Source organism: Sparus aurata, chromosome 18, assembly GCF_900880675.1.
Source record: "Sparus aurata chromosome 18, fSpaAur1.1, whole genome shotgun sequence".
NCBI classification, from domain to species: domain Eukaryota; kingdom Metazoa; phylum Chordata; class Actinopteri; order Spariformes; family Sparidae; genus Sparus; species Sparus aurata.
In genome coordinates, this window is record NC_044204.1 from 33,178,825 (window position 1) to 33,202,363 (window position 23,539).

The 23,539-nt window shown below is 39.3% G+C and overlaps 4 protein-coding genes, 1 long non-coding RNA gene and 1 gene segment (V, D, J or C); 2 read left to right on the forward strand and 4 right to left on the reverse strand.

The window, feature by feature from the left end:
* Positions 1-4: 4 nt before the first annotated feature.
* Positions 5-2,242, forward strand: LOC115568407 (uncharacterized). Its single transcript, XM_030395669.1, has 5 exons — positions 5-67; positions 172-513; positions 632-976; positions 1,630-1,729; positions 2,024-2,242. Exons 1-4 carry the CDS (start codon positions 25-27, stop codon positions 1,725-1,727), a joined length of 828 nt encoding a protein of 275 aa, XP_030251529.1. The 5' UTR covers positions 5-24; the 3' UTR covers positions 1,728-1,729; positions 2,024-2,242.
* A 1,900-nt stretch (positions 2,243-4,142) lies between these two features.
* Positions 4,143-7,585, forward strand: LOC115568406 (uncharacterized). Its single transcript, XM_030395668.1, has 6 exons — positions 4,143-4,205; positions 4,318-4,659; positions 4,776-5,120; positions 6,330-6,446; positions 6,839-6,906; positions 7,244-7,585. The coding sequence occupies exons 1-6, from the start codon at positions 4,163-4,165 to the stop codon at positions 7,397-7,399; spliced, it is 1,071 nt and encodes a 356-aa protein (XP_030251528.1). The 5' UTR covers positions 4,143-4,162; the 3' UTR covers positions 7,400-7,585.
* Positions 7,586-9,681: 2,096 nt separating this feature from the next.
* LOC115569283 (uncharacterized) lies at positions 9,682-10,570 on the reverse strand. The gene is made up of 3 exons (XR_003981530.1): positions 10,450-10,570; positions 10,084-10,127; positions 9,682-9,999 (listed from the first exon to the last, which is right to left on the reverse strand). It is a non-coding gene; the product is annotated as an uncharacterized LOC115569283 (long non-coding RNA).
* Positions 10,571-11,382: 812 nt separating this feature from the next.
* On the reverse strand, positions 11,383-12,489 carry LOC115568679 (Ig lambda-1 chain V region S43-like). The segment is given in 3 exon segments: positions 11,383-11,804; positions 11,927-12,177; positions 12,386-12,489. Coding segments are annotated over 3 exon segments (705 nt in total).
* Positions 12,490-16,571: 4,082 nt separating this feature from the next.
* Positions 16,572-17,580, reverse strand: LOC115568680 (signal-regulatory protein beta-2-like). The gene is made up of 4 exons (XM_030396184.1): positions 17,538-17,580; positions 17,115-17,442; positions 16,654-16,991; positions 16,572-16,591 (listed from the first exon to the last, which is right to left on the reverse strand). Exons 1-4 carry the CDS (start codon positions 17,578-17,580, stop codon positions 16,572-16,574), a joined length of 729 nt encoding a protein of 242 aa, XP_030252044.1.
* A 3,986-nt stretch (positions 17,581-21,566) lies between these two features.
* Positions 21,567-22,600, reverse strand: LOC115568461 (ribonuclease-like). Its single transcript, XM_030395754.1, has 2 exons — positions 22,512-22,600; positions 21,567-22,071 (listed from the first exon to the last, which is right to left on the reverse strand). Exon 2 carries the CDS (start codon positions 22,063-22,065, stop codon positions 21,640-21,642), a length of 426 nt encoding a protein of 141 aa, XP_030251614.1. The 5' UTR covers positions 22,066-22,071; positions 22,512-22,600; the 3' UTR covers positions 21,567-21,639.
* Between the last annotated feature and the right edge of the window lie 939 nt (positions 22,601-23,539).

Consider the following 23,539-nt stretch of genomic DNA (forward strand, 5'->3'; position numbering starts at 1 on the left):
ACAAGAGAAGCGTGCTGCACCACAATGATCGGAGGACTGGCTGCTTTGATTCTCCTCAGTACTGAGTGTGAGTGCACATTTTATACAGAATGATTGTAAAGTGAGACTGTAAGAATCCTGCTGATGTTTGACACTTTACGTTTGTGATGATTTTGTGTCTCTTTTCTTCAGACCTCGTTCGGACAGCAGAGGTTCCTCAGCAGATCTCTCTGACTGTGGTTCAAGTTGGTGGGAATGTTACTTTGAAATGTCGAGATTCGAAGGAAAATAAATTCTTTTACTGGTACAAGCTGCCTCTTGGATATACGGTCCAAACCATTGCTGTAAGAACTCATACAGAACTTACACTTAGTGAGCAATTCAAAAACCCTCGTTTCAGTGTCACAGAGGGAGGGGGCAGTTATTTTCTTAACATTAGAAATGTCAGCAAAGACGACGAAGCAACATACTTCTGTCAGACTGGATCAGTGTACTCAGTGAGTTTTGTTGGCGACACCTACCTGGTTGTGAAAGGTAAATGTTCGTATACCTTTCTTGTGTTCAGCGCTTACATTCATCACTGTGTTTGTACAGCATGAAAATCATTTAGATTGTTAATTAGTTTTGCTTTTTTCTTAACTGAACCACACAGATCGAGATCAGCAGAAATCTGTCAAAGTGGTGCAGAGTCCGGCAGCAGCATCCGTCCAGCCGGGCCACGCTGTGACTCTCCAGTGTTCATTTCTCTCCCAGAAGAAAGAGAACAGAGTCCAGTGTCCAGGTGAACGCAGTGTGTACTGGTTCAGAGCGGGATCAGGAGGATCTCATCCAAGCATCATTTACCCTCACAGCAAGAGCAACTGTGACCGAGAGGACAGGAGCTGCGTCTACAGTCTGTCCAAAACTATTCAGAGCAGCGCTGATAATGGGACCTACTACTGTGCTGTGGTCACATGTGGAGAGATCCTGTTTGGTGAAGGAACCAAAGTGGAGATAAGTACGTTTAAAATCTTATTTTCCTGCTTTAAATTGTCCAAGTTGTGCTGTTTTGAGTCCACTCATGTGGTGATTGTCATTCCCCTTAAAATTAGTTTGATGGAGAGGAAGAGAACATACAGGTTAAATGCACTGGATTGTCTTTTTGGGAAACAAATATAAAATAAAAAAAGATAAACTGCGAGTCCACAGACGTGCTAACAGCTCTGTCAGGCTGTACAGTGACGCTTTCAGCTGAATGCTTAAGCTAAATGTAGCGTGAATCTTATCCACTGAGTTGGTATTGTTCCGAGAAGCATCATTTCAACTTATGAAACATCAACAACAACCTGTCGTGGTTGAATGGTATATAAGACTCTCCCTCAAGAATCTGGGGTTCAAATCCTGTTTGGAGCAAACAATCAAACTGTTCACTTTTTATTTCTACACGACGTTCACTTAATGTTTTCTGTCGCTGTTGTATCAGGTTTAGGGAACAAAAATACTTTGTGATGTTTAAACAATCTATTGGTTTATTCCTGCTTTTTTGTACATTTTACAAAGCAGCAGAAACCAGAGTCGGTCCAGCCGGTCTAAAGAACTGTACCAACAGACCGGTGTGTCTTAACTTTTGTTAAAATGTATTTTATGTATTTTTATATGTTTGTTTTGCAGCTCAATCAGGACAAGAGCCGTTTCTTGTCATCATTCTCGGGATACTTTTGGCACTCTGCGTGATTGTGATCGGCATCCTTGTTTTCTCAAGAGACTGAAGGTGAGTTTGGTAACACTGAAAAGATTCAGTACATTAAACATTAAGTATTAAGTATTTGTAGTTTTTGTTCCAGTACATCACAGATACCTCACAGTGCTCATCGTTTGTGCTCGTCTTGACTCGTTTCACTGATCAGAACACACCATAGGATATCGATGTCTTGGCTGTGTTTCAGTATATATCCAGCACTCTAAATTTGACCATGGTTTTAAAACTCAAACAATTTAAAACACATAAATCTGAGATGCGTACTGATAAACCTCTCACGTCCTAAATCTAAACCATTGTTTTTAGGATGGCGGTACAGTGGCGGTGAACTGTTGGATGTCTCGACGATGCAAATGAAGACGAGGAGGAAAATAAAAAGAGGCGTCGGCAGCAATGACAAGACTTCTGTTTGGGTGAAATCCAGTGACTGTCCAGAGAAGAAGTTCAGCTTTTTGTTGTATGTAGAACAACATCTCAACTTGTATTGCATAAATAAAGATGATTCATTTCATCAACTTTACAAGAGATTAGTTGCATTGTTCAGTTTTCTAAAAGCATCCACACACAGAAGGTCGACACAGACAGACGTATTATAAAGGCACCTGTTGCTGGTTTGAGAGCTTGTAGATGCACAAAGCTTCTTGAGGACGGGTCGCGGAGCAATGCAAGGGGCTTCAGCCAATGAGAGCAGACGCTGGTAGAGTCATGGAGGAGAACCAGAACAGCATCGGAGCAGCAGCCAGACAGAACCTGTAGTTTGGTGAGCAGAAAGATCCTTGAGATTCCTCCACAACTTCAAGTTTACTGATCACAAGATGGAAAGACGTCCGAGACATGACTTGTTTCATGATGGATGCTCATGCTGCCGGCTCCTCATGTGACACTGATCATGTAAAAGAGAAAGACGTGGTGAATAAATCTACACATACGTATAAACCATGCTTGACACAATAAATGAGCACACAGGCAGGTACGCTGGTTAAACTCTATGAAGCCTGTTGCTGCTCTTCCTTCTTTGCAGCCTCACCTCACTGCATTTCCTGTTGCGCCCTGTCATCAGGCCTCTTCTGAGTACAAAGCTCCAGTGGTTGGCCGAAGGCAGGTATCTGAGCTTGTGGTTTTGCATGTTGTTTTCCGGAGCAAAAGCAAATAGCCCTTTTTCTGACGTTTTCTGAGACAAGGAAGACAAAGTGGTCGGCCCAGTCCGTCTCTTATTGTTCAAACAATCCAGAAAGAAAGTCAGAGCGCGCTTAAAACAGAAAAAAGCTTCCTGGTTCTTTGATATGATTCATCTGCTGTTGGGGGAAATTGTGGTGGACGCAAAAATACAAACGCCTGTTCTCTCTCTCTGTCCTTCCTGTGCCTCGTATGTTGCCATTATTGTGAAAACTGTTTATTATCTCAACACCAAATATTTGTTAAAAAGATATGGTGTCTAACCAGCAATAGGAAATGCTTTCAGGGAAATGTGTGCTGTAATGTCTGGTAAGGTGGACAAGCTAATTTGGGTACAAGCTCAAGTAAAAGCAGCCGAGCCACTGATGTTTGCTGACATCAGTGCTATGAAAAGGCAGAGTAAAACATGTGGTTGTGTTAATAAGTAGGCAGGTTTTGTTTGTCACTGATCTGGTAGAAAGAGGTTCTGAACCGTCTCAAGTCCAGGTGGTCAGAGGAAACACCAGCGCTCTTCATCGAGTGAATGGCCGTCCATTGGTTCTCCATCAGTGGGGTTACTTCTTCTTCTGCAGTTCAGAGTTTCCACAGTTGTTCAAACGCTACCTGAGGGATCGGGACCAGTGAAAACATGCCTCTTCCTGTCTGGGTTGCAAAATGGGACACACTGCCTGTGTGCACTAATTAATGTTTCTGTAAACCACAGATACATCAGAGTTTGTTTCATATCGAAACGCGAAATGTGTCATATCACGTTTATTACATGTTTATTACATGACAAGTGTCGAAACAAACCGGATAACAGGATATTTCTGACAACAGACCGCGGCCTGTCAACATGTTTAAGCGTGATGACTTTGGCTCTCCAGCTGTGTTTGTGGCAGGAAGTGGGTGTTTTTTTTAGGGAGACTAGTCCACTTCAGCTACAAGCTACAGACGTACATGACACATGCTCTTCTTGAGAAAGACACAAATAAACACACAAACCACAAAGACAGCAAAGATGTCGCCTGAACTTTAACCACAATCAACTTCTCACATAAACTAAATTCATTCTGAATATTAAGAAGTACATCAGTAAAAGAAATCAACAATAAACATTATTTTTAACATTGTTTAAAATGGATGATAGATTTGCTAAATTCAGGAGGAAGTGAAGTTTCTGTGTTTCAGCCAATCACGATGATTTCCACTTGGTAGACTTTGATGCTCGTGGCGTTACATCTCCCATTTGCGTGAGCAGACATGACAAGAGAAGCGTGCTGCACCACAATGATCGGAGGACTGGCTGCTTTGATTCTCCTCAGTACTGAGTGTGAGTGCATGTTTTATAAAGGATGATTGTAAAGTGACGCTGTAAGAATCCTTCTGATGTTAGACACTTTACATTTGTGATGATTTTGTGTCTCTCTGTCTCTTTTCTTCAGACCTCGTTCGGACAGCAGAGGTTCCTCAGCAGATCTCTCTGACTGCGGTTCAAGTTGGTGGGAATGTTACTTTGAAATGTCGAGATTCGAAGGAAAATAAATTCTTTTACTGGTACAAGCTGCCTCTTGGATATACGGTCCAAACAATTGCTGTAAGAACTCATACAGAACTAACACTTAGTGAGCAATTCAAAAACCCTCGTTTCAGTGTCACAGAGGGAGAGGGCAGTTATTTTCTTAACATTAAAAATGTCAGCAAAGACGACGAAGCAACATACTTCTGTCAGACTGGATCAGTGTACTCAGTGAGTTTTGTTAACGACACCTACCTGGTTGTGAAAGGTAAATGTTCGTATACCTTTCTTGTGTTCAGCGCTTACAGTTGTCACTGTTTGTATGGCATGAAAATCATTTAGATTATTAATTGCTTTTCCTTTTTTCTGAACTGAACCACACAGATCGTGATCAGCAGAAATCTGTCAAAGTGGAGCAGAGTCCCACGGCAGCATCCGTCCAGCCGGGCCACGCTGTGACTCTCCAGTGTTCATTTCTCTCCAAGAAGAAAGAGAACAGAGTCCAGTGTCCAGGTGAACACAGTGTGTACTGGTTCAGAGCGGGATCAGGAGGATCTCATCCGAGCATCATTTACCCTCACAGCAAGAGCAACTGTGACCGAGAGGATAGGAGCTGCATCTACAGTCTGTCCAAAACTATTCAGAGCAGTGCTGATAATGGGACCTACTACTGTGCTGTGGTCACATGTGGAGAGATCCTGTTTGGTGAAGGAACCAAAGTAAACACAAGTACGTTTTTAAAGTCTTTAATGCTGAATTATTATTATTATTATTATGTTTTAAAGGAATATTTTGCCCAAAAGTTGACTACTCAACTTCATGCTGATGGAAAGTCAGGTCGAGTTTAGTAGTCACTGCATTCTCCTAAACAACTGAAGCAGGTTTTAAAATGTAAAAACAACTGAAAAAACATGAAATAGCTCCAGACAGATTAGACCCGAGTTTGTTTGAATAAACTCTATAAACACCTTCGATGCTCTTATTTCTGCGGGGTGGGTGCTCATGCTTTCGGCTGAGCAGCTACAGTGAAGGTTTCTTAAAATATGGTGTAAATGAGTTATTTTCAAATCAGTTTCAGATCTCTGCCCTTCTAGAGACTTGTATAACACCAGGCGAGCAGAATCATTTCATATTCTCTCTCCTTCTTTCTTTTATTTTTTGTTATTTTAGTACATTTTAAAATAAATCCTGATTGACTTCAGTTGTTTCGGAGAATGCTGTTTTTTGCTGTGAAGCTCCCGAAATGACTTTTCATCGACATCAGGATTTGCTGACAATATGTGAAGTTCCCCTCAAAAAATTGAAGCTGGTTTGATCACATTTAGTCAGATTAAGATATAATGTTAATTGATTTAAAAGAAGAAATTGTGAAGTCAGTGGGTCCTTTTTTTCATGGCATACACTTTAATATATCCTAGAATAGTGCAATTAGTTATATGACTGAGTGCTACGATCCATTTAGTTGTTCCCGCTCTCTGTCAGCCATTATTGATCAGTATTGCGAGGGTTAGAGTGAGAGGTACTTCCAGGACTCCTTTGTCGTAGAAGTCGATGTCACGTAGACATCGTGTGAAGCCAATCCATCTTTTAGCGTATGAAGTGACGGTTCGCTCCGTCTCGTCCACGGTTGTTATAGGGACTTCATATGGCCACATTGTCCCGGGAGGCGCCAGAGCTTTCATGTTTAGTGAACAAGAATCACAGTTTTCTGACATACATATACTGTATATGTCATGTTAGTTAAATAAGTATTTTCTATAATGAGCACAGAATCAAAATTATTAATAAAAACTCTCCAACGCAACTAAAGGAAGGCAGCTACTTCTGACTACGTTATGCTTTTTGGGTTACTCTTAATATTGCCCAAGTTGGTGAACTGAAATAAACATACATGAATAAAGTGTTAAGTTCCTTTCTTGCCATTTTTTTAAACTCCAGAATCAGAACTGAACCCAGTTGTCCCTGTGCTCGGAGTACTGTTGGCCTGCTGTGTCACTGTGATCGCCGTCCTTATCTTCTGCGTATGTCGAAGGAGAGTTTGTGAGCAATGCAAAGGTCGGTTTTCTCAAATATACATGGATTTTTTCGGAATGTTGCATCTTACTGACACAACATTGCTGTGATGAAACATTAACCTATGAAGAAGTCACTTGATGCCACTTTGAATCCTAGAAAAGAGAATTTACTGCCATCAGAGAGTTCTACTGTGTACTCAGTGTGCGACAATGTTTGAGGACTTGAAGGTTTCCCAGCAGGACATTAGATCGTAACGAGATGATCACTCTTATTCACTTTCACAATAGAAACTTCAGTTAAATGTTAATTGCAGAATGAAGAGTAAAATATTTATCTTAGTCCGATGAAACAGAAAAAACTCACGAGGCACATTTCAAAATTAGAATCATTAAAATAAACTGTCTAAATCCTTAAAGTTTTGCTTTCATCAGCAGGAACAAGCAGAGCCTCTCATCATCCTGGACATGACGGGTCGGCAGGGGATCAATCACCTGACCTGGTAAATATCATCATCATTCTGACTATATCGCTTCTGCTCACTAAAGTCTTACACCCAACTGTTCAATAATTCAGGTTAAACAAATCATCCACAGGCTTGTATAGATAACCGAGAAAGACAGGGAAGGTGTTATTTTTCAAATCACGTTACAATCTGCAATTAAACAAGCTCACTGCAACATATTCTGACAAAGTGCCCCATTGATACCACATAATCAGATCCAGAGCCACAGCCTGATTATAAATGAGGTTCTACACTTGGTTGTGATTAATTGTTCTTTATCTTGCTGTGCAAATGTGTGAAATGTGCATCATTAACAGACAGTTGTTATTTGCAGAATGATGATGATGCAGAGGCAGTAAACTATGCAGCGCTGGATTTCTCATCAAGAAAAGTGAAACGAGCACCGAAGAAGAACAGCGAGTCGCCACAGGAGTGTGTTTACTCCACTGTGAGAGCAGAGCCCCACACACGACCTCGGCACCCCCGGTAGGCTGAGCAGGGCCTCCCGGAGAACCGGATTCCCAAGTCTCCTCATCGGGCATCTTTTTCGCCTCAATTGAGTAAACTTTAAATAAATACATAAATTATTTTTAAGTATATTTTTGGTTTCTTTCATCTTGTGACATGTCAGCCTGCGAGACGAGTGGATGTCGTGAATTTCATGAACTGTTTTCACATCAATGTCGCAGGAGAGAATTTATGCATTGACTCGTCTGTTGTATAAGATATTTCCGTCCAAACTCGACCACAACTTTAAGCTCAGTTTGATGTTAATAAAAAGACTTTCATGCCACTCGTTTTAAGTGTTTATTGCACTTTATTTTCATTTATTGTGAAGACATATGCAGTGTAGCTATGTGTGATGCACTGTGGCTTATGTGTGTGTGCATGTATCCACTATGATGATGGTTATGATGTTTGTGCTTATATTTGATAAAACTGTGGGCTCATTATTTCCACAGAAGGGGATACGAGGTCACTGTAAATCATTCAGAATGTGTCCACTTAATCCACAGAAGTTGGCAGCTTTTGGAGACAGAGCAGACAGGTGTTGGTCAAGGGTGAGGCTGGGTTTATGTTTTCTCTCAACCCCAACAAACACTGTAAAATTAAAGTGGATAAATGACTATTGTGAGCACATATTGGGCAGAAAACAGAGTTCCAGGAGGAGCGGAATGAATCAGTAAAACAGGAAGAGAAAAGTTGACCCATGCCGCTGTTCATTCATCCAAAAATGCTTTGTGTGAGAACAACCACAGCTCGACATCACGATTCAGAAACACGAGTCAGTTTGTTTGTTTGTTAGCAAAAATAGCTGCTTGCAGTTTCTCATTAGATGGATAAAGTGCAACTAGAAACAAAACATGTATTAAATTAATAGGACTTCACACCATTGCTATTCTATTATTTTACTAGTTTTTCTCACTTCATCGATAAATAATTTCAAATGAAAACAAAAACAATGCAAAATGACAACATTTTTATTTTCACCAAAATCACAACGAGACAGATGTTCTTTTAGTGCCACCACCTGGCTGTTCTGTTCCCTACACCACCCACACTAAATTAGCATTAAGCTAATATTAACTTTCCCCCCTGGAGACCACAACAGTCCAACATTTATTTTATGTACCAGTATATATTTAAAAACACACTGAATTTGCAGGGTTATATGTGGAGCCTCCCTTGTGGTTTTTGGTGGCCACACACTGCACAACATCTCTTGATAGTCTGTCACACCAACATCAGCTATTTAGCACAGGAAGAGATAATGTTTTATACACTGACGTCGTCGTTTAACACCTCCATTTTAACAACACCAGACTTCCTGCCCTGTGGTCTCTGTTTCTAAAGAAAGTTAGCCACACGACGATGCACCAGGATCATAACTGACTCTGTTTAGTTCTTTTCATTATGACTGGTGAGTATTTCCTGTTATATATGTATCAGCACCATCGCCCTGCCTTTAACTCTTAACTATGACAACAATATCACTTTATTTAAAAACATACGGCCACATCACACATTAAACTCCACCGATGTCACATTTTGACGTCAATATGAATTACTCTGACATTTGCTAGACCCTGATTTTAGAGTTTTTTGTTTTGTTTTGTTTTCTAAGGGGAAAATAATCCGACATAAAGTGTGACAGTAAAGTATCAATGTGACAGCAGCAAAGATGGATGAAGGAAGCTGCATTTATCACTTTCATAAAATGTAGAGATAGACTTAGATAGACTGACTTAAGCAGAACAAAATTCATTGCATAATTCAAGCTAACTAGTCTTCAGTGAAATAATAAAACATTAAAGGTAACGTTTGTAAGAAACTGCCATAAGCATAGCTGCTTACTACCACTCACTATACTGTTTGTCTTGGGCTGTAGCGACTAGCTGTATGTAGCAGGTAGCTCAGTTAGCAATGGAGCTAAGTGGCCCTATTAGCTGACTGGGTCTGCCAACCTTGGATCACGGGTGGTCACCAAGTTCAGCCGCCTCCCAGCGAATATCAGACTGGAAATGAACACAGACTCCGAGACCAAGAGAAGGACGTTTCAAAACAGGGGATAAAGTAAGGAGGTGATTTACAGCAGCGCTGGCCAGGTTTGAGGGACAAAAAGCCACATCAGGAGGCCACAGTGAAGCAGCCTGAATATTTTAACATCTTACTTTGTGATTTGATAATTTATTTCAAGGTGTGCAAATGTATACATCTGCAAAACCCAATAAAAAAAGATTAGGAAAAGAAAAGGTTAAATTCTGACCATATCTTAGAAATATCCCGTCACAGCAAGATATGCACCAATCAGCAGCAACTTCGGGGCCTTTAAATGTTGTAGCTGATTGATGTAAATTATACATTACGTTATAGCAACATAACAGACTTTAGCATCAACAGAATAACATCAGCTCTTACATGTGGTATTAACTGATATCAGACACCACTGTGAATTTACTAATCCAACCCAAAAGCCTTGACAGCAGCGTAGATCCTCTCTCTGTCCACTGCATTTGGATCCCTCGTTCCACCACTGCCAGTTTTCATCATGGTAAAGACGGCAGCAGAATAAACCCCAGCGTTACCTCTCTGTGGAAATGTATCGCAAATTATGTGAGCTGATGAATACCGATCAAGATGCATGTTGAATGTTTGTAAGTAAGTCGATCGTACCTTTAAATTCCTTTGAATAACATGTTCCTGCAGGGAAACAGCAGCTGAGGTATGAAAAAATAAATAAGGATGTTAAGTTTAATATCTCAATTATATTATGGTACAATATGTAATAATTAGCCACTTGTCAACGGTCACTCCTAATCAATGGAGGGAAGCATATCACTGCTAATTACTGCTAAATATAGCTGCCTTACAGTGTAGTTAACACCAGACGTCTTTGGCTCAGTTTCTAAAAACATTATTTCCTCATGGTCTGTTGATAATTTCAGAAAAGTTGAAAATATTTTTAAAATTCTCACAGACTGCACATTCAAAACAGCATTAGCTCATAAATTGGTGATATAGTGGAGAAGTTTCTATTACCTTTATTGCAATAATCACACTTGTTTCCCTTGATCGTGTAAATGAGGACAGCTAAAACAATCACACTAGCCACGACAGCACACAACAGGAACAGAATTATATTGCAACCCGGATCGGACCGCAGGCTGCTTCCTAAAACATGAGAACAAACACACAATGACATTTAAGTATAAGAAATAAAAAGGTTATTAAAATACAGAGTCTGCTTTCTGGTCAGACATTGCTCAAGCTCAAATAAATGTATTTTATTTATTTTTTAACCTTTAAACTAAGGCTGCACAATTAATCAATATATTATTGAAATTGCAATATCGAAATCACAGGAGCTGCAATTTGTGTGATAAAGTTGAAAGCGTGTGCCAAAACAGCATTTTATGAAGAATTGTAGTGCTGCAGAGTCGCCCCGGTTTACGAATGTTGTCCTTCAGATGTAAAAACATGTTAATTTGGTACAGAATGCAACAAATATCAAGTTTTTTTTCCGTGAAAATGAAAAAATGTGATGCCAAAACAATAATTTCCAATAATCATGAATAATACATTCCATTACCTCATCATGCAGCCCTATTTAAAACCTTAAAGCTACTACATGGAACTTTACATTTTCGTTTTTTTTTCCTGCAAAATTGACGATAGTGAAATAAAATAAACTTTGTCTTCCAGAGCAAGCTTCTTTCCTCAGACTGCAAGACTCCTCAATACATCCTCAACGACCAGCCATGAAAAATAGTTTTAATTTTACAACATATCCAACTCTAATAATTTAGAATCGGACCCTTTGAGAGGCATTAAGAATACAAAACATACTATGATGATTATTCAGAAATAGCCGTTCCTCTTTCTGATTGTCTAAATGTAACACTGATGCCTTTTTATCACCCACTTCAGCAAACAAGAGGGTTTCATAACTTGCTAAAGTTCCTTGTAGTACGTTTAAAAAATCCAATAATAGGAGAAGACTAGTTGAACAATAAAGATACAGTTACCTTCAATGTCTAGTTTTGTTCCATTTCCAAATAATATCTCCCCACACGAGGCCACAGCGCAGAAGTAAGTCCCGGCGTCAGAGGAGCTGACGGTCTTAGAGAAGCTGTAAAAGCAGCTCATTGCAGGAGAACGTGCGTCATGTTTCTCTACACATCCATCACGTCTGTTTCCTTCAGTGTAGATGATGTTTGGGTGAGATTTCTCTGGTCCGACTCTGAACCAGAGCACACTGTGTTCATCGCCACAGGACTTCTTCACAGAATCAGAGAAGACTGAACACGTGAGAGTCACAGAGTCTCCTGGCTGAGCTGCATCAGACGCTGTCGCCGACTGAACGACAGTGTAGTTCGTCATCCCCCGAGTGTTTCCTACAACATGCGAGAGCGGAAAATGTGAATGTTTGTCTGTATCATGTAATTAAGAAGAAGAGCTGAGACACTACAAGGTTAAAATGTTTTCTTCACAATAGCAATACAGAGACACGTATTACCTTTAACAGACAAATACGTGCCACTCCACAGATCCTGACTCCAGGTTGAGACTCCGCAGTGATACGCTGCCTCGTCCTCTTCCATCGTCTCTGAAATGGTCAGAGTGCTCGTGGTTGAGTTGTGGCTCGTCGCAAATCGCGAGGGAGGAAATCCTTGTTCAAATGTAGGATTTTCAGTCGCTTTCATCAGCGTAATCATCAACTTCAGAGTCTCACCCACACTCTGTTTGTACCACTTGACTCGGGTATTGCTGTAGTCCAAATTGGGGAAAAAACACGAGAAGGTCACAGACTCGCCAAGTTGAACTGTGGTCACTGGGATCAATGCATCTGGATTAAAAGAGAATATATCATTGGTATAATACACATATATATTCTTTTAGAAATTACAGTTAAAGTTACTACAAAATAAAGAAACACTAATCGTGTACTATATAGAAATAGTTTGACAGCACTTACATCCTTGACGGAGAAGAAGCGACATGATCCATAAAAAGATCATCTTGTTCAGGATCTTTGTTGGGTTTTCAGAGAGTAAAGGTGATGAGATCTAACAGGTGCACTGCCTGACTATAGTGAGAACACCTTGGTTATCACAGCAGACTGGTTTCAACAACACATTTCCTGTCACTGCTCTCGCGCATCTTCATGACTTTTGAGGTTTTGTGGTCAGTTTGAAAAGACGGGTTAAAGGACAGACGTGGTATTTATTTTTCCTGTGGCTGAATCAAGAGAGAGCATGTTGCTGAAGCTAATCTCATGTGTTCAATTGTGCTGCCTGCCGCTACATACCTTTTTCTTGTATTGCTGTATGTGGCGTGTGCTTCAATCAGTCTTGTGAAAGCAGCGTGCAATAACGGCAAATAAGAATAATCAATAATTCCTCTCTGAAGCAGCAAAACTAAATAAACAAGCCTGTTCGGAAAATGTAATGAGGAGAAAGTTCAGATAACTGTGTTTAAATGAAGGGAGTAAAAGTAAAAAGTCATAAGAATAAAAGATAAGTACTCTGGAAAGTATTTGTACCCGCTCTTGTCGTCCTGCAGCGTCAAAAAAATGGCAACCTGATCTCCAGGCAAGCCGTCTAATTGTTCTTTGGATGTTTCCGGCTGGATCAAAGTGGTGGGCAGACATTATAGCGCTTCTGAAATCATCAGTGTTTCATTCATCAGTGTTGGTCATCAACAGGAGCTGATGAACAAACAGTCGGTCACGAGCATTATTAGTTGAAACAGAATCTGTTGCAGCCCTGTGATGGACACAGCGTCTTCTTTAACAGCATGATGGAAAACACGAATGTCTCTCAACTCACTTTCATTAAGGAAATGGCTGTTTATATAAAGTAGGGCACGAGCACAACAACACACCTCGGTTTTAAGCCATTTCCCTTTCCTGAGAATTGTGTGAAATAACCTACATGCTGGCTGACACACTTAAACTGCATGGTGCAACGGACATCGATCGCTGTCAACCCATCCTGTGGCTGGACCATTGTGCTTTCATCATTCGTCATTTGGTTTCTTTTAGAAGCAGACTAAAGTGTTATCATCAAAACGTTCTAAAGTTTAGGGGTGCATAATAAATATTGGACATATTCAGATGCAGAAGTTATAGCTGATAAACTTAGCTGATATGAAGCCAAATTCCTTTTGTTAACTCAACAAGTGCAGCATCTACACACAGCAGGTGGTGGTATGCACCTTTTAAAGGTTGTTTTGTGAGCAGCCAATCAACACAGAGAATAACAAACACACCGATGTCGCACTCATAACGTCAAACTGCTGCAGCTGTTTGTAGCCACGCAACGTAGACACAAACCACACGTGTCATCACCGGTCTCAACGGTTGGTTTCTATGGAGCCAGAACGGTGACTTTAAAATTTGGCATCCAAAAAAAAAATTGGCATTGAAAACAAAACCAGTACTGAAAAAGGAAACATTGTCATTGAAACATTTGTATCGAAAAATCAGGCCCCTCCCTCTCGACGCCAAAACAGTGACAGAAAGTTGAAACTGAAAATCAGTGACACTGAAAAAAAAGTGACATTGTAAAAAAAATCTGTCACTGAAAAAAAAGTCACATGAAGAAAAAATCTGAAGATTGTCATTGAAAAATACAAAAAAATCCCAATAAAATAAAATGATAAGATTTTCGGATTTGAATTATTTGAATTACTTTCTTTTTTCAGTGCTAATACTTGTTTCAATGCCAATACAACTGTTTTCAATACAAATGTTTCAATGACAATGTTTCCTTTTTCAGTACTGGTTTTGTTTTCAATGCCAATTTTTTTTTGGATGCCAAATTTTAAAGTCACCGTTCTGGCTCCATAGGTTTCTGTATATTTTAATATTTCTATGGAAGTTTTTGACATGGAACATTTAAAAAAAAATTGTTTTACTGAATGTGGTTTCAGGTGCATAAGGGTTAAGATTTATTATGAGCATATATTTGGCCTAAATTGCCCTATCTAGTGGACAATAGTAAAAATTACACAAACTCATCCAGGACCACAGAATGAAAGCCTGATAACATGTGATGCATCATTTTATGCTGTAAAAAAAAAAATTGTTGTAATATGTTTTAATGTTTAATAACATTATAAACAGCAGTTTAAGCTGTCTGTCTGTAATTTACACAGTATATTATAGACATATTAAATGAGCTCAGGCGAAAATAGAAAATAAAAAAAACACATTTGCAAAAATGTATCCAATGTGTCAAAGTATTTATTTAATTAATCAATTTTACAAAACAATTCTTTAATTCTGTTTACAGGTTATTTGTCCAGAAATGTTTTCATTTTTGCCTTTTCTTACAAGGAAAGCTTGAATATAAATTGTCCACATAAGAGCTGTAAATTATTATATAATTATGTACATAAAAAGAAAGAGCAGCACAAACAACACATTTATTCTGACCCTTGCGAAAATTATACCGTCTATCATGACTAAACTCTTAGAAAGATAGAGATAAATAAATAAGGTTGAAAGTTAATTGACATTGTTTGTGTCTCAATAGAAAAATAAAATGTGCCATGTAACATATGCAGCTAAATATCTCCCTCCGTGTACCTGACGTCAGAGTAGATGCTTTCTGCCTCGCCTGCACTTGCAGCTCTCCTGACACTCCTGCCACTTTTACTGATGAAGTTTGGCACAGCATAAATCAAAGAGTCTTCATCTATCTGTAGGAATAAAAGGCAAAACATTATGAGATCGTTGCTGCCAAAGAAACATCTCATCTTTACAGAGAGTTACTGACCCGCTGACTGTGTTGATCATCGGTGGTTGTTGCAGCTTTTGTCTGCAGGGCAGCAGCAGCTGGATTATAACAGGACAAACGAAGTTGTGACATTGTGTAAAACATAAATAATAAATACAATGTAATTATTTGCAAATGAACAATGTTCATATCAACAGTTTTGTGAAGTGTTCCTTTGTAGAAACAGCCGTGAATCCTTTTTGCAATCATGTTTCACAAAATGGTGAATTCACCAAGCTCAACCATTTGAGGATGCTTCTTTCACACTCATTAAAATAAATAAATAAAACAATAATTGTATGGCATTACTTCATTTAGATTTTCTTAACACAAAATATCCCTAAAATTACAAAAACAGACTGTGAATTTACATGTTTAATGTTAAATAACCTTTTAAGAAATCTGTGAACAACCATGAAATACAGAAACAATTATTTTTTCCAACATGAAAATGTTTTTGCAATTTATTTCATTTGATTAATTATGTTTAAAAGTCAAGGTTAATACTGTAATTACACTTGTAACACTAAAAGATGTATTTTAGTTTTTTCCTTAAGTGACGTGACTCTAGTTGTAAATCAGCAGTGTGATAAGTTCTAAGACTGACACACCTGTTATTTGTAATTTATCATGCCAGTGATCTTTAATAGAAACCGATGACCAGATATATAATTTTGATTTAATAACATGGTTATTCATGTGAAACTATATATTAACATCCAAAATAAACAGAGCTGTTCTGCAAATTTACGTCTTGTTATTTGTATCACAACAGTATTTGACCTTATTTTAAGGTGATGTCATTGTTTTTATACAGGGACGTAATAATAACATTATAACAGTGAAGGCCTCGTGTTAAATCAAAGCTAATAACTGTATTGCTGAGTTGTTTTCTTTATTTATTTTATTTTATTTTTATATGTTTTTCAGTGTTGCCCAACTTTCCAAGTCTTTTGGTGCCTTCTGTCCCGGCTATTTTATTAAGTGTTACTACTATTAAATTCAAAATATTAACAAAAATAAATGAGGTTGATGAGGTAAAACATTAAAACAATAATATTTTAGCTTTATACTGTTTCACGTAAGTGTATGTCAGGAGGGACGACTGTAGCAAATGATCAAATTCTGTTTTAATTATGTTTACACGACTAAATCATGTCATGTGACAGAGTTAAGTCAATTTTATTACCTTTACAACAATGACACCTCTTCTTCTTGATGGTGTACATCAGTAAGGCTATAACAAGCAGACTTAAAGCCAGAGCCGAACACAGCAGAGTCAGAACTGTACTGGTCCTCTGAGAATGACCCGACACCTTCATGTTAGCTGCAGAAATATTAAGACAAACATCAACAAAGTGTAAAAGTATGTATATAGTATCATTGTCTCCTGGTAGATGCTGAATGTTTAGTGGAAGGAGGTCCTTAGAATAAGAGATAAAAGATGCAGAATGTTTTTTACCTTCAATGTCCAGTTTTGTTCCATTTCCAAACAATACCTTCCCACATGTGGCCACAGCGCAGTAATAAGTCCCGGCATCAGATGAGCTGACGTTCTTAGAGAATCTGTAGACACATTTCTGTGGAGATCGAGCCTCGAGACTCTTCTCACATTCAGCACCACTGTGACTGTGAATTACATTGGGATTACATTCATCCGATCCGGCTCTGAACCAGAACACACTGTGTCCTCCTGGACATGTTTCAGAGAGGACTGAACACTGCAGAGTCACTGAGTCTCCTGGATGGACCGGATCAGACAGAGAGTCTTGAGTGATGGCGGTGACATCAGGTTCTGGTACCGGGAGATGGGGAGAGCAATATTTCCATGTTTATGATATAAAATGGACTACAAACTGATGCATGTTTTAAAATAGAAGAAAAATTATGATTAAATCAACTACTTCACCTTCACTCTGTTTACCTGTGATGCTCAGGAAAGTTTTATTCAGAAGTGTGGTTCGTAGATCAATAACCTGTTCACAGTAGTAAAATGCAGCATCACTCAGCTCTGATTTGGTAATATATAGAACAAATGTTCCAGGCTCTTGTTCGGCTTTAAAGCGAGGGCTCGTACAAACGCTGGAACCATCAAAAGTATATGTAGCTGCCACAACTTCAGGGAAACTTCCTACGACAAGTCGGATCCAAAATAAGGCTCCTGACAATCCGGACTGGCGGCAACATGTGAGAGTCACATCATCTCCAGCACAAACCGTCTTGTTTACAAAGCTTCGGTCAGCCGTGCATCCTGAAAAACAAATTGAATATCATATTTACACCACAAGAAGGTGATACCAACTGAAACTTAACAGAAGTGAAACTGAATATTTTACACATACTTACGTCCAACGGTGAACACGAGAGCTACGCAAAATATGACCAGCATTGTCTCGCAAATCCACCTGAAACAGCCGTTGATTTAGATTGCAGTACAGGATGATTAATCTTGAGGGGAACAGAGAAATGGGAGGGTACAGTGTGATCTGATTGGTCTGTCACCACGCTGGGTTTTTTGGTTCCCCACTAAAGTGTAAAAATAAACACCCACGCCATTCCAGTCTGAGAACACAAGCAACACGAGCAGTTTGGTTTTGAAATCGCGGGTCAGGCGAACGCGGCTCATCGCTGCCATTAACACATACGCTGATGGTGTGATGTTTCCATCCTGCGACTTTAATAACATTTTAACAAACACATCTGACATTCAGCTTTTCAGCTGTATTAACTTTCTGTGTGGTGTCATTTTCGGTTTTAATCAAAGAGCATTTCCTCCTTTGGTCCTGAACTCAGTGTTTAAGTAGAAGACAAAACAACCCACTGAGATGTTTCCTAGATTTGATCTCAGTCGTGTCAACTCCCACGTCTGTGTGATTAAATTCATGAGAATTCAGACAGCTGTGATGTTCCTAAAGCCATCAGAGGCCTATCTAGGACTGCCTTGTGGGTTTAAGTTTAACACAAAGGAAAACATTGAAATGTGTCCTCCTTCAGTCGATATAAAGTCATTCTGAAACACAGAATGAGGTCGACTCAGTCATCGTGAGTCAGGTTAGGTCAAAGCTCAAACACTGGGTGCAGCAACAGGGTGAAAGAAATCAAAGTGGCTTTTGACATCAGCATCTTCAGTCTCTCCAATGAAAACAACAGCTGAGTGACTGAATCTGAAAAATGTGTCAATAAAATCCAACATTTAATCAATAATAATTAGCTTTATTTTGAAATTCTCTTTGTTAATGTTTAGCACAACACTTTATCTCCTTTGACTGTTTCTGTTCCTTCATGGTCTGTTAACTTGGATATCTGTGCATCCTATTTGTTGATACAGTCCGTCTTTACTCTGCTGCCATCTTCTGACTCTGGTTTGTTGATTGAATGAGAATAAAGGCAACGGGTTCATTCAAACCAATCGATTCAATAAATAGCTTACAGGTTCAGTTGATTTTAGGGAGGCCTTGAAACTAGTGAACTGTAAACAGTCCGAAAATCTCATTAAAATGAACCATCCATACTTTAATTGAGCATACAGGCAAACTGATTAAATTTGATACGTCTGGAGATGTATACAATTTCATATCTATTTGTTTGCCTACCTTGGATAATTCAATTAAATGTGGAGTATTTATGTGTGACAGCATTATGAGATGAGCTAGCAGCACATTTGACCTTATTTAAGTGGCATTTTTAGTAGAAATTTGGGTCAACCACGACAATTCATAATCACCCGGTGGCTCTCGAAGTTCCTTTCAGGACTTTCATGCATTTATAGCAAACACTTGATAGTACTGACATCTTTTGCTGGGAAGCAGAGGCCACATTTTCTGAAAACATGATGAAGGCATCCAGTCCGATCCAAATGGATGTTTGTTGATCAAAGTTCAGTTTGAGTTTTGGAGAGACCTTAACCCCAGTGGACTGTAAACACGCGTCTACTGTAATCACAATGTGATCAGATGACAAAATAATGAGGCATTTTTGGCAGCGGGGAGAGGAGCAAGAATAGAGAATGGTCTATTTGGAATAAGTTTTAGATTCTGACTGCAAGCTGTTTCATGAAGAAATTGTACAAAAGGTAATGACTGTAGTTCTTGGTGAAACTATACTGGCGTGTGGAATTCCAGTGATTGATTTGGAGACCTTCACTTTGAGACTATTTCAGACTACAGGGCAGTACAGACAACTGATAGAGAGCTTCGTCATATTGTGCAACGACGATCACCTGAAGCTCAATATCAGCAAAACCAATGAGCATGTGGTGGAATACAACTCTACAAATATGGATGTTGCTGCAAAGAAATCTATAAGACTAGAGTCGCTGATTCAGTATCCAACCAAATCAAAGGATTTTATTAAACAAGTGACAGCGACTGTTACATCAGCCAAAGATTTCTCTTTCAAAGTGCACAGGATAGCCTTGTTCGCATTGGATTGCAAGGTGCCTGGTTTCAGCTCGACCATGGTACTGACAGTACGGGAACCTCGCAGTCCGGTTTTTCAGATGACAAACAACGATGGGGAAGGATTGGAAACTTCTGGTCAAAGTACCAACGTACGGCGCTCCTGCACGCTCACAGATGGATTTGACTCTGCTGGCTGGGGCTCCGATGAAGGTGTGGGTGTCCCTGCACAAATTGCTGTCGCTGGTCGTGATGAGGCCTCTACGTCCCATCTCGTGGTCACAATTGTCCCGGCTCACCTGCCCAGCATGTCGAGCTATAAAATTTCTGTAACGCAGAAGGACGCTTGCATCCTGAGACAGGACGGTAGCAGAAAGCAGCAGCAGACCAGCAAACACGATCCGCATGATTCCCTGCTGGAGAGAATGTGGGGAAAATGTTCTGTTAGTGAGGTTGTGGTAGCGTAGGTGAGTGCTTCACAGTATTTAAGCCATGATTACCATTATTTTTAATTTAGAGTAAGTATATTTTATGATGCTGTGGCTGTGTTAACTGAGAATTGTGTATATTGTGATCAGCTTGATGGTTTGAAATGCTTTTGTAAATAAATATAATCTAAAAGTTTCAGACTTTAATACTTTTTTTTTTATATTGTGCATACAAGATGATAATTGGACGCAAGAAACCTCTTGAAATACTTAAAGATATTTTTAAAATACTGATACACTAAGATTAAAGGTGTGAATTGAGTTTTTTATGTGTTACATATAAATCCAATTAATCTAAAATGTGACACAGCCATCAGAACAAAACTCAGAATTAAAGGGATAGTTCAGGCTCTTTGATGTGGCTTTACGTAGCAGACAATCCTTCCTTTGGCACGACATCCCCTCAACGATACAACGTCCATATTCTAATGCACACTGGATTCTCCACACAGGAGGAGAGCTGACCCTCATCTACACTGACGAGTCCCTCATACAACCCCACATCAAAAGACCCGAACTATTACTTTAACTATTAAAAGCTGGTTAAAAAAAAAAGTCTAGTAAAGAGCATACTTACTTGTATCACGAGCACAGTGTCAGTGACATCATCTAAAACTGCTGATTCATTTATAGATGAAGTTCTGACCTTTGATTTCTTGGCCCAACAACGCAGTGCAAAGAGCTCTGACACTACAAACGTGTGTTTTCACTGTTCTGAGAAATATTTGCAGGATCTTAACCAAGTCTGTCAAACACAACAACAGATCAAGCAGGAAAGTTGAAAAACAGTGGAAAAGCCATGAGGATGGAACACAACTTTAACTTTAAAATGTGATATTCTCCATTAGCTCACGTCATCAATTCATATGCTAGTTAGAATAAGTTCTTGCAGAAGGGCACAACACTCAGGATGAAAAGGTTTTTGTCAAAGTCGAAAGATTCCTCCCTCTCATATAATATCCTGTTAAAACTGACAGTATTGAGGGTCAACTTACTTTGGAAGCTGCATTTATAGTTATAGCATGTTTGTTTTATTCATTAAGGAAAATCACTCTTGATGCTAAGTAGTCTCACACACACACACACACACACACACACCCTTTCATTAGGATCTCTCATGTCTAATTTGCTCTCAGGCACTGAACAGCTCTCTGCATGTAGGTTGTTAGCTGCTCTAAACGAGTGTGTACTTATCCGGTTAAGCACATTTTCACACCTGATGATGAGATCTCAACCTCTGATGTCTTCAGTTCAATTTCAGTTCGATTCAATTCAAGAGATTAATTAAACAGAGAGGCCATGACCTGTAAATGTATGATAACTAGCCACGCAGGCAGTTTTGGTCTGGTTTTCTGAGGTTTTGAAATGTGAAACTGATACAATATCAATGAATGAAATTTAGTTTGGGACATTTGAAAAACCCAGCAGAGAGACCTTCAGATCAACGCACAGAACTGACTGTAAACAAGAATGAAACGGTCAAGCCAAGATTAGAGTCACTGATTCAGTGTCCAACCAAATCAATGGATTTTATTTAACAAGTGACAGCAACTGTTACATCAGTCAAACAATGTCTCTTTCAAAGTGCACAGGATAGCCTTGTTCACATTGGATTACAAGGTACCTGGTGTCAGCTCGACCACGGTACTGACAGTGGGGTTGCCTCGCATTCTCGTTTTTCAGATTACAAATAGTGATGGGGAAGGGTTGGAGACTTCTGGTGAAGTTACCACCGTACGGCGCTCCTGCACCCCCACAGATGAGGTTGATTCTGCCGGCGGAGTCTCCGATGAAGGTGTTGGTGTCCCTGCACAAATTGCTGTCGCTGCTCTTGGTGAGGCGTCTACGTCCCATCTCGTGGTCACATCTGTCCCGGCTCACTTGCCCAACATGCCGAGCTATAAAATTTCTGTAACGCCGAAGGACATTTGCGTCCTGAGAGAGGACGGTAGCAGAAAGCAGCAGCAAACCAGCAAACACGATCCGCATGATTCCCTGGTGGAGAGAATGTGGGGAAAATGTTCTGTTAGTGAAGTTGTGGTAGCGTAGGTGAGTAAGTATATTTAATGATGAAAAATAAAAAATACTGATACACTAAGATTAAGAGAGTGAATTTAGTTTTTTATGTGTTACATATAATTCTGATTAATCTAAAATGTGACATAGCCGTAAGAACAAAACCCAGAATTAAAGGGATAGTTCAGGCTTTTTGATGTGGCTTTACGTAGCAGTCAGACAATCCTTCCTTTGGCAAGACATCCCCTCAACGATACAACGTCCATATTCTAATGCACACTGGATTCTCCACACAGGAGGAGAGCTGACACTCATCTACACAGACGAGTCCCTCATACAACCCCACATCAAAAGACCCGAACTATTACTTTAACTATTAAAAGCTGGTTAAAAAAAAGTCTAGTAAAAAGCATACTTACTTGTATCACGAGCACAGTGTCAGTGACATCATCTAAAACTGCTGATTCATTTATAGATGAAGTTCTGACCTTTGATTTCTTGGCCCAACAACGCAGTGCAAAGAGCTCTGACACTACAAACGTGTGTTTTCACTGTTCTGAGCAATATTTGCAGGATCTTAACCAAGTCTGTCAAACACAACAACAGAACGAGCAGGAAAGCCATGTGGATGGAACACAACTTTAACTTTAAAATGTGATATTCTCCATTAGCTCACGTCATCAATTCATATGCTAGTTAGAATAAGTTCTTGCAGAAGAAAAAATAGAAAAATCCTCCCTCTCATATAATATCCTGTTAAGACTTACTTTGGAGGCTGCATTTATAGTTATAGCATGTTTGTTTCATTCCTTAAGGAAAATCCAGGCCACTCTTGATGCTAAGTAGTCTCCCCATGAGAAAAGCATCGAAGCACTGGCTTAAAAATATGTATCATCCCCCAAACAAATATTGGTGAAAGAATTAATATAGAGGTTTATATTGTAACAGAATTTAAAATGTTTTTGCACTACAGATATTCTGTGTTGCCTGTGGGAGGGACGGTCACAGATCAGTAAGACATTTCACACACACACACACACACACACACACACACACACACACACACACACACACTGGAGAAATAAGACACGTCTTTCTATTATATTTTAATGCTTCCTCTATTTTATATGAATATGCTGAAATTATGATTGTTTCTCAATATCTTCCGTACAAAAAGCAAAAAGCCTCTGTACATGGGACGCTGTTTTACCTACTCTGCTGATGGTCACTCTATTAATAATTCATTTTACCATTTTTCAAAACTGATGGTGTTTGAAAATATACATATGTATCTCGTATATCTAGTATTTCACTAGCTCTGTTTAGAAATATTTCATCAGAAATGTGATCATTTAAAGCAATTTGTGTGAAAGCAGTGAAACATGTCATAACTTGCGACATCTGTGGCATTGTGCTGTGTGATAAAACTGCACATTTCAGAGTGGCC

Excerpts from the sequence above, each read along its gene's own strand:
- LOC115568680 (XM_030396184.1), bottom strand. The coding sequence starts at position 17,580 with ATGCTGGTCATATTTTGCGTAGCTCTCGTGTTCACCGTTGGAC. Across the intron at positions 16,992-17,114 it reads ACTTTCCTGAGCATCACAGG|ACCAGAACCTGATGTCACCG; the intron begins TAAACAGAGTGA and ends CCATCTCCCGGT. Across the intron at positions 16,592-16,653 it reads AACAAAACTGGACATTGAAG|CATCTACCAGGAGACAATGA; the intron begins GTAAAAAACATT and ends CTAAACATTCAG.
- LOC115568461 (XM_030395754.1), bottom strand. The coding sequence starts at position 22,065 with ATGCGGATCGTGTTTGCTGGTTTGCTGCTGCTTTCTGCTACCGTCCTC.
- LOC115568407 (XM_030395669.1), top strand. The coding sequence starts at position 25 with ATGATCGGAGGACTGGCTGCTTTGATTCTCCTCAGTACTGAGT. Across the intron at positions 68-171 it reads GATTCTCCTCAGTACTGAGT|ACCTCGTTCGGACAGCAGAG; the intron begins GTGAGTGCACAT and ends TCTTTTCTTCAG. Across the intron at positions 514-631 it reads CACCTACCTGGTTGTGAAAG|ATCGAGATCAGCAGAAATCT; the intron begins GTAAATGTTCGT and ends TGAACCACACAG.
- LOC115568406 (XM_030395668.1), top strand. The coding sequence starts at position 4,163 with ATGATCGGAGGACTGGCTGCTTTGATTCTCCTCAGTACTGAGT. Across the intron at positions 4,206-4,317 it reads GATTCTCCTCAGTACTGAGT|ACCTCGTTCGGACAGCAGAG; the intron begins GTGAGTGCATGT and ends TCTTTTCTTCAG. Across the intron at positions 5,121-6,329 it reads AGGAACCAAAGTAAACACAA|AATCAGAACTGAACCCAGTT; the intron begins GTACGTTTTTAA and ends TTTAAACTCCAG.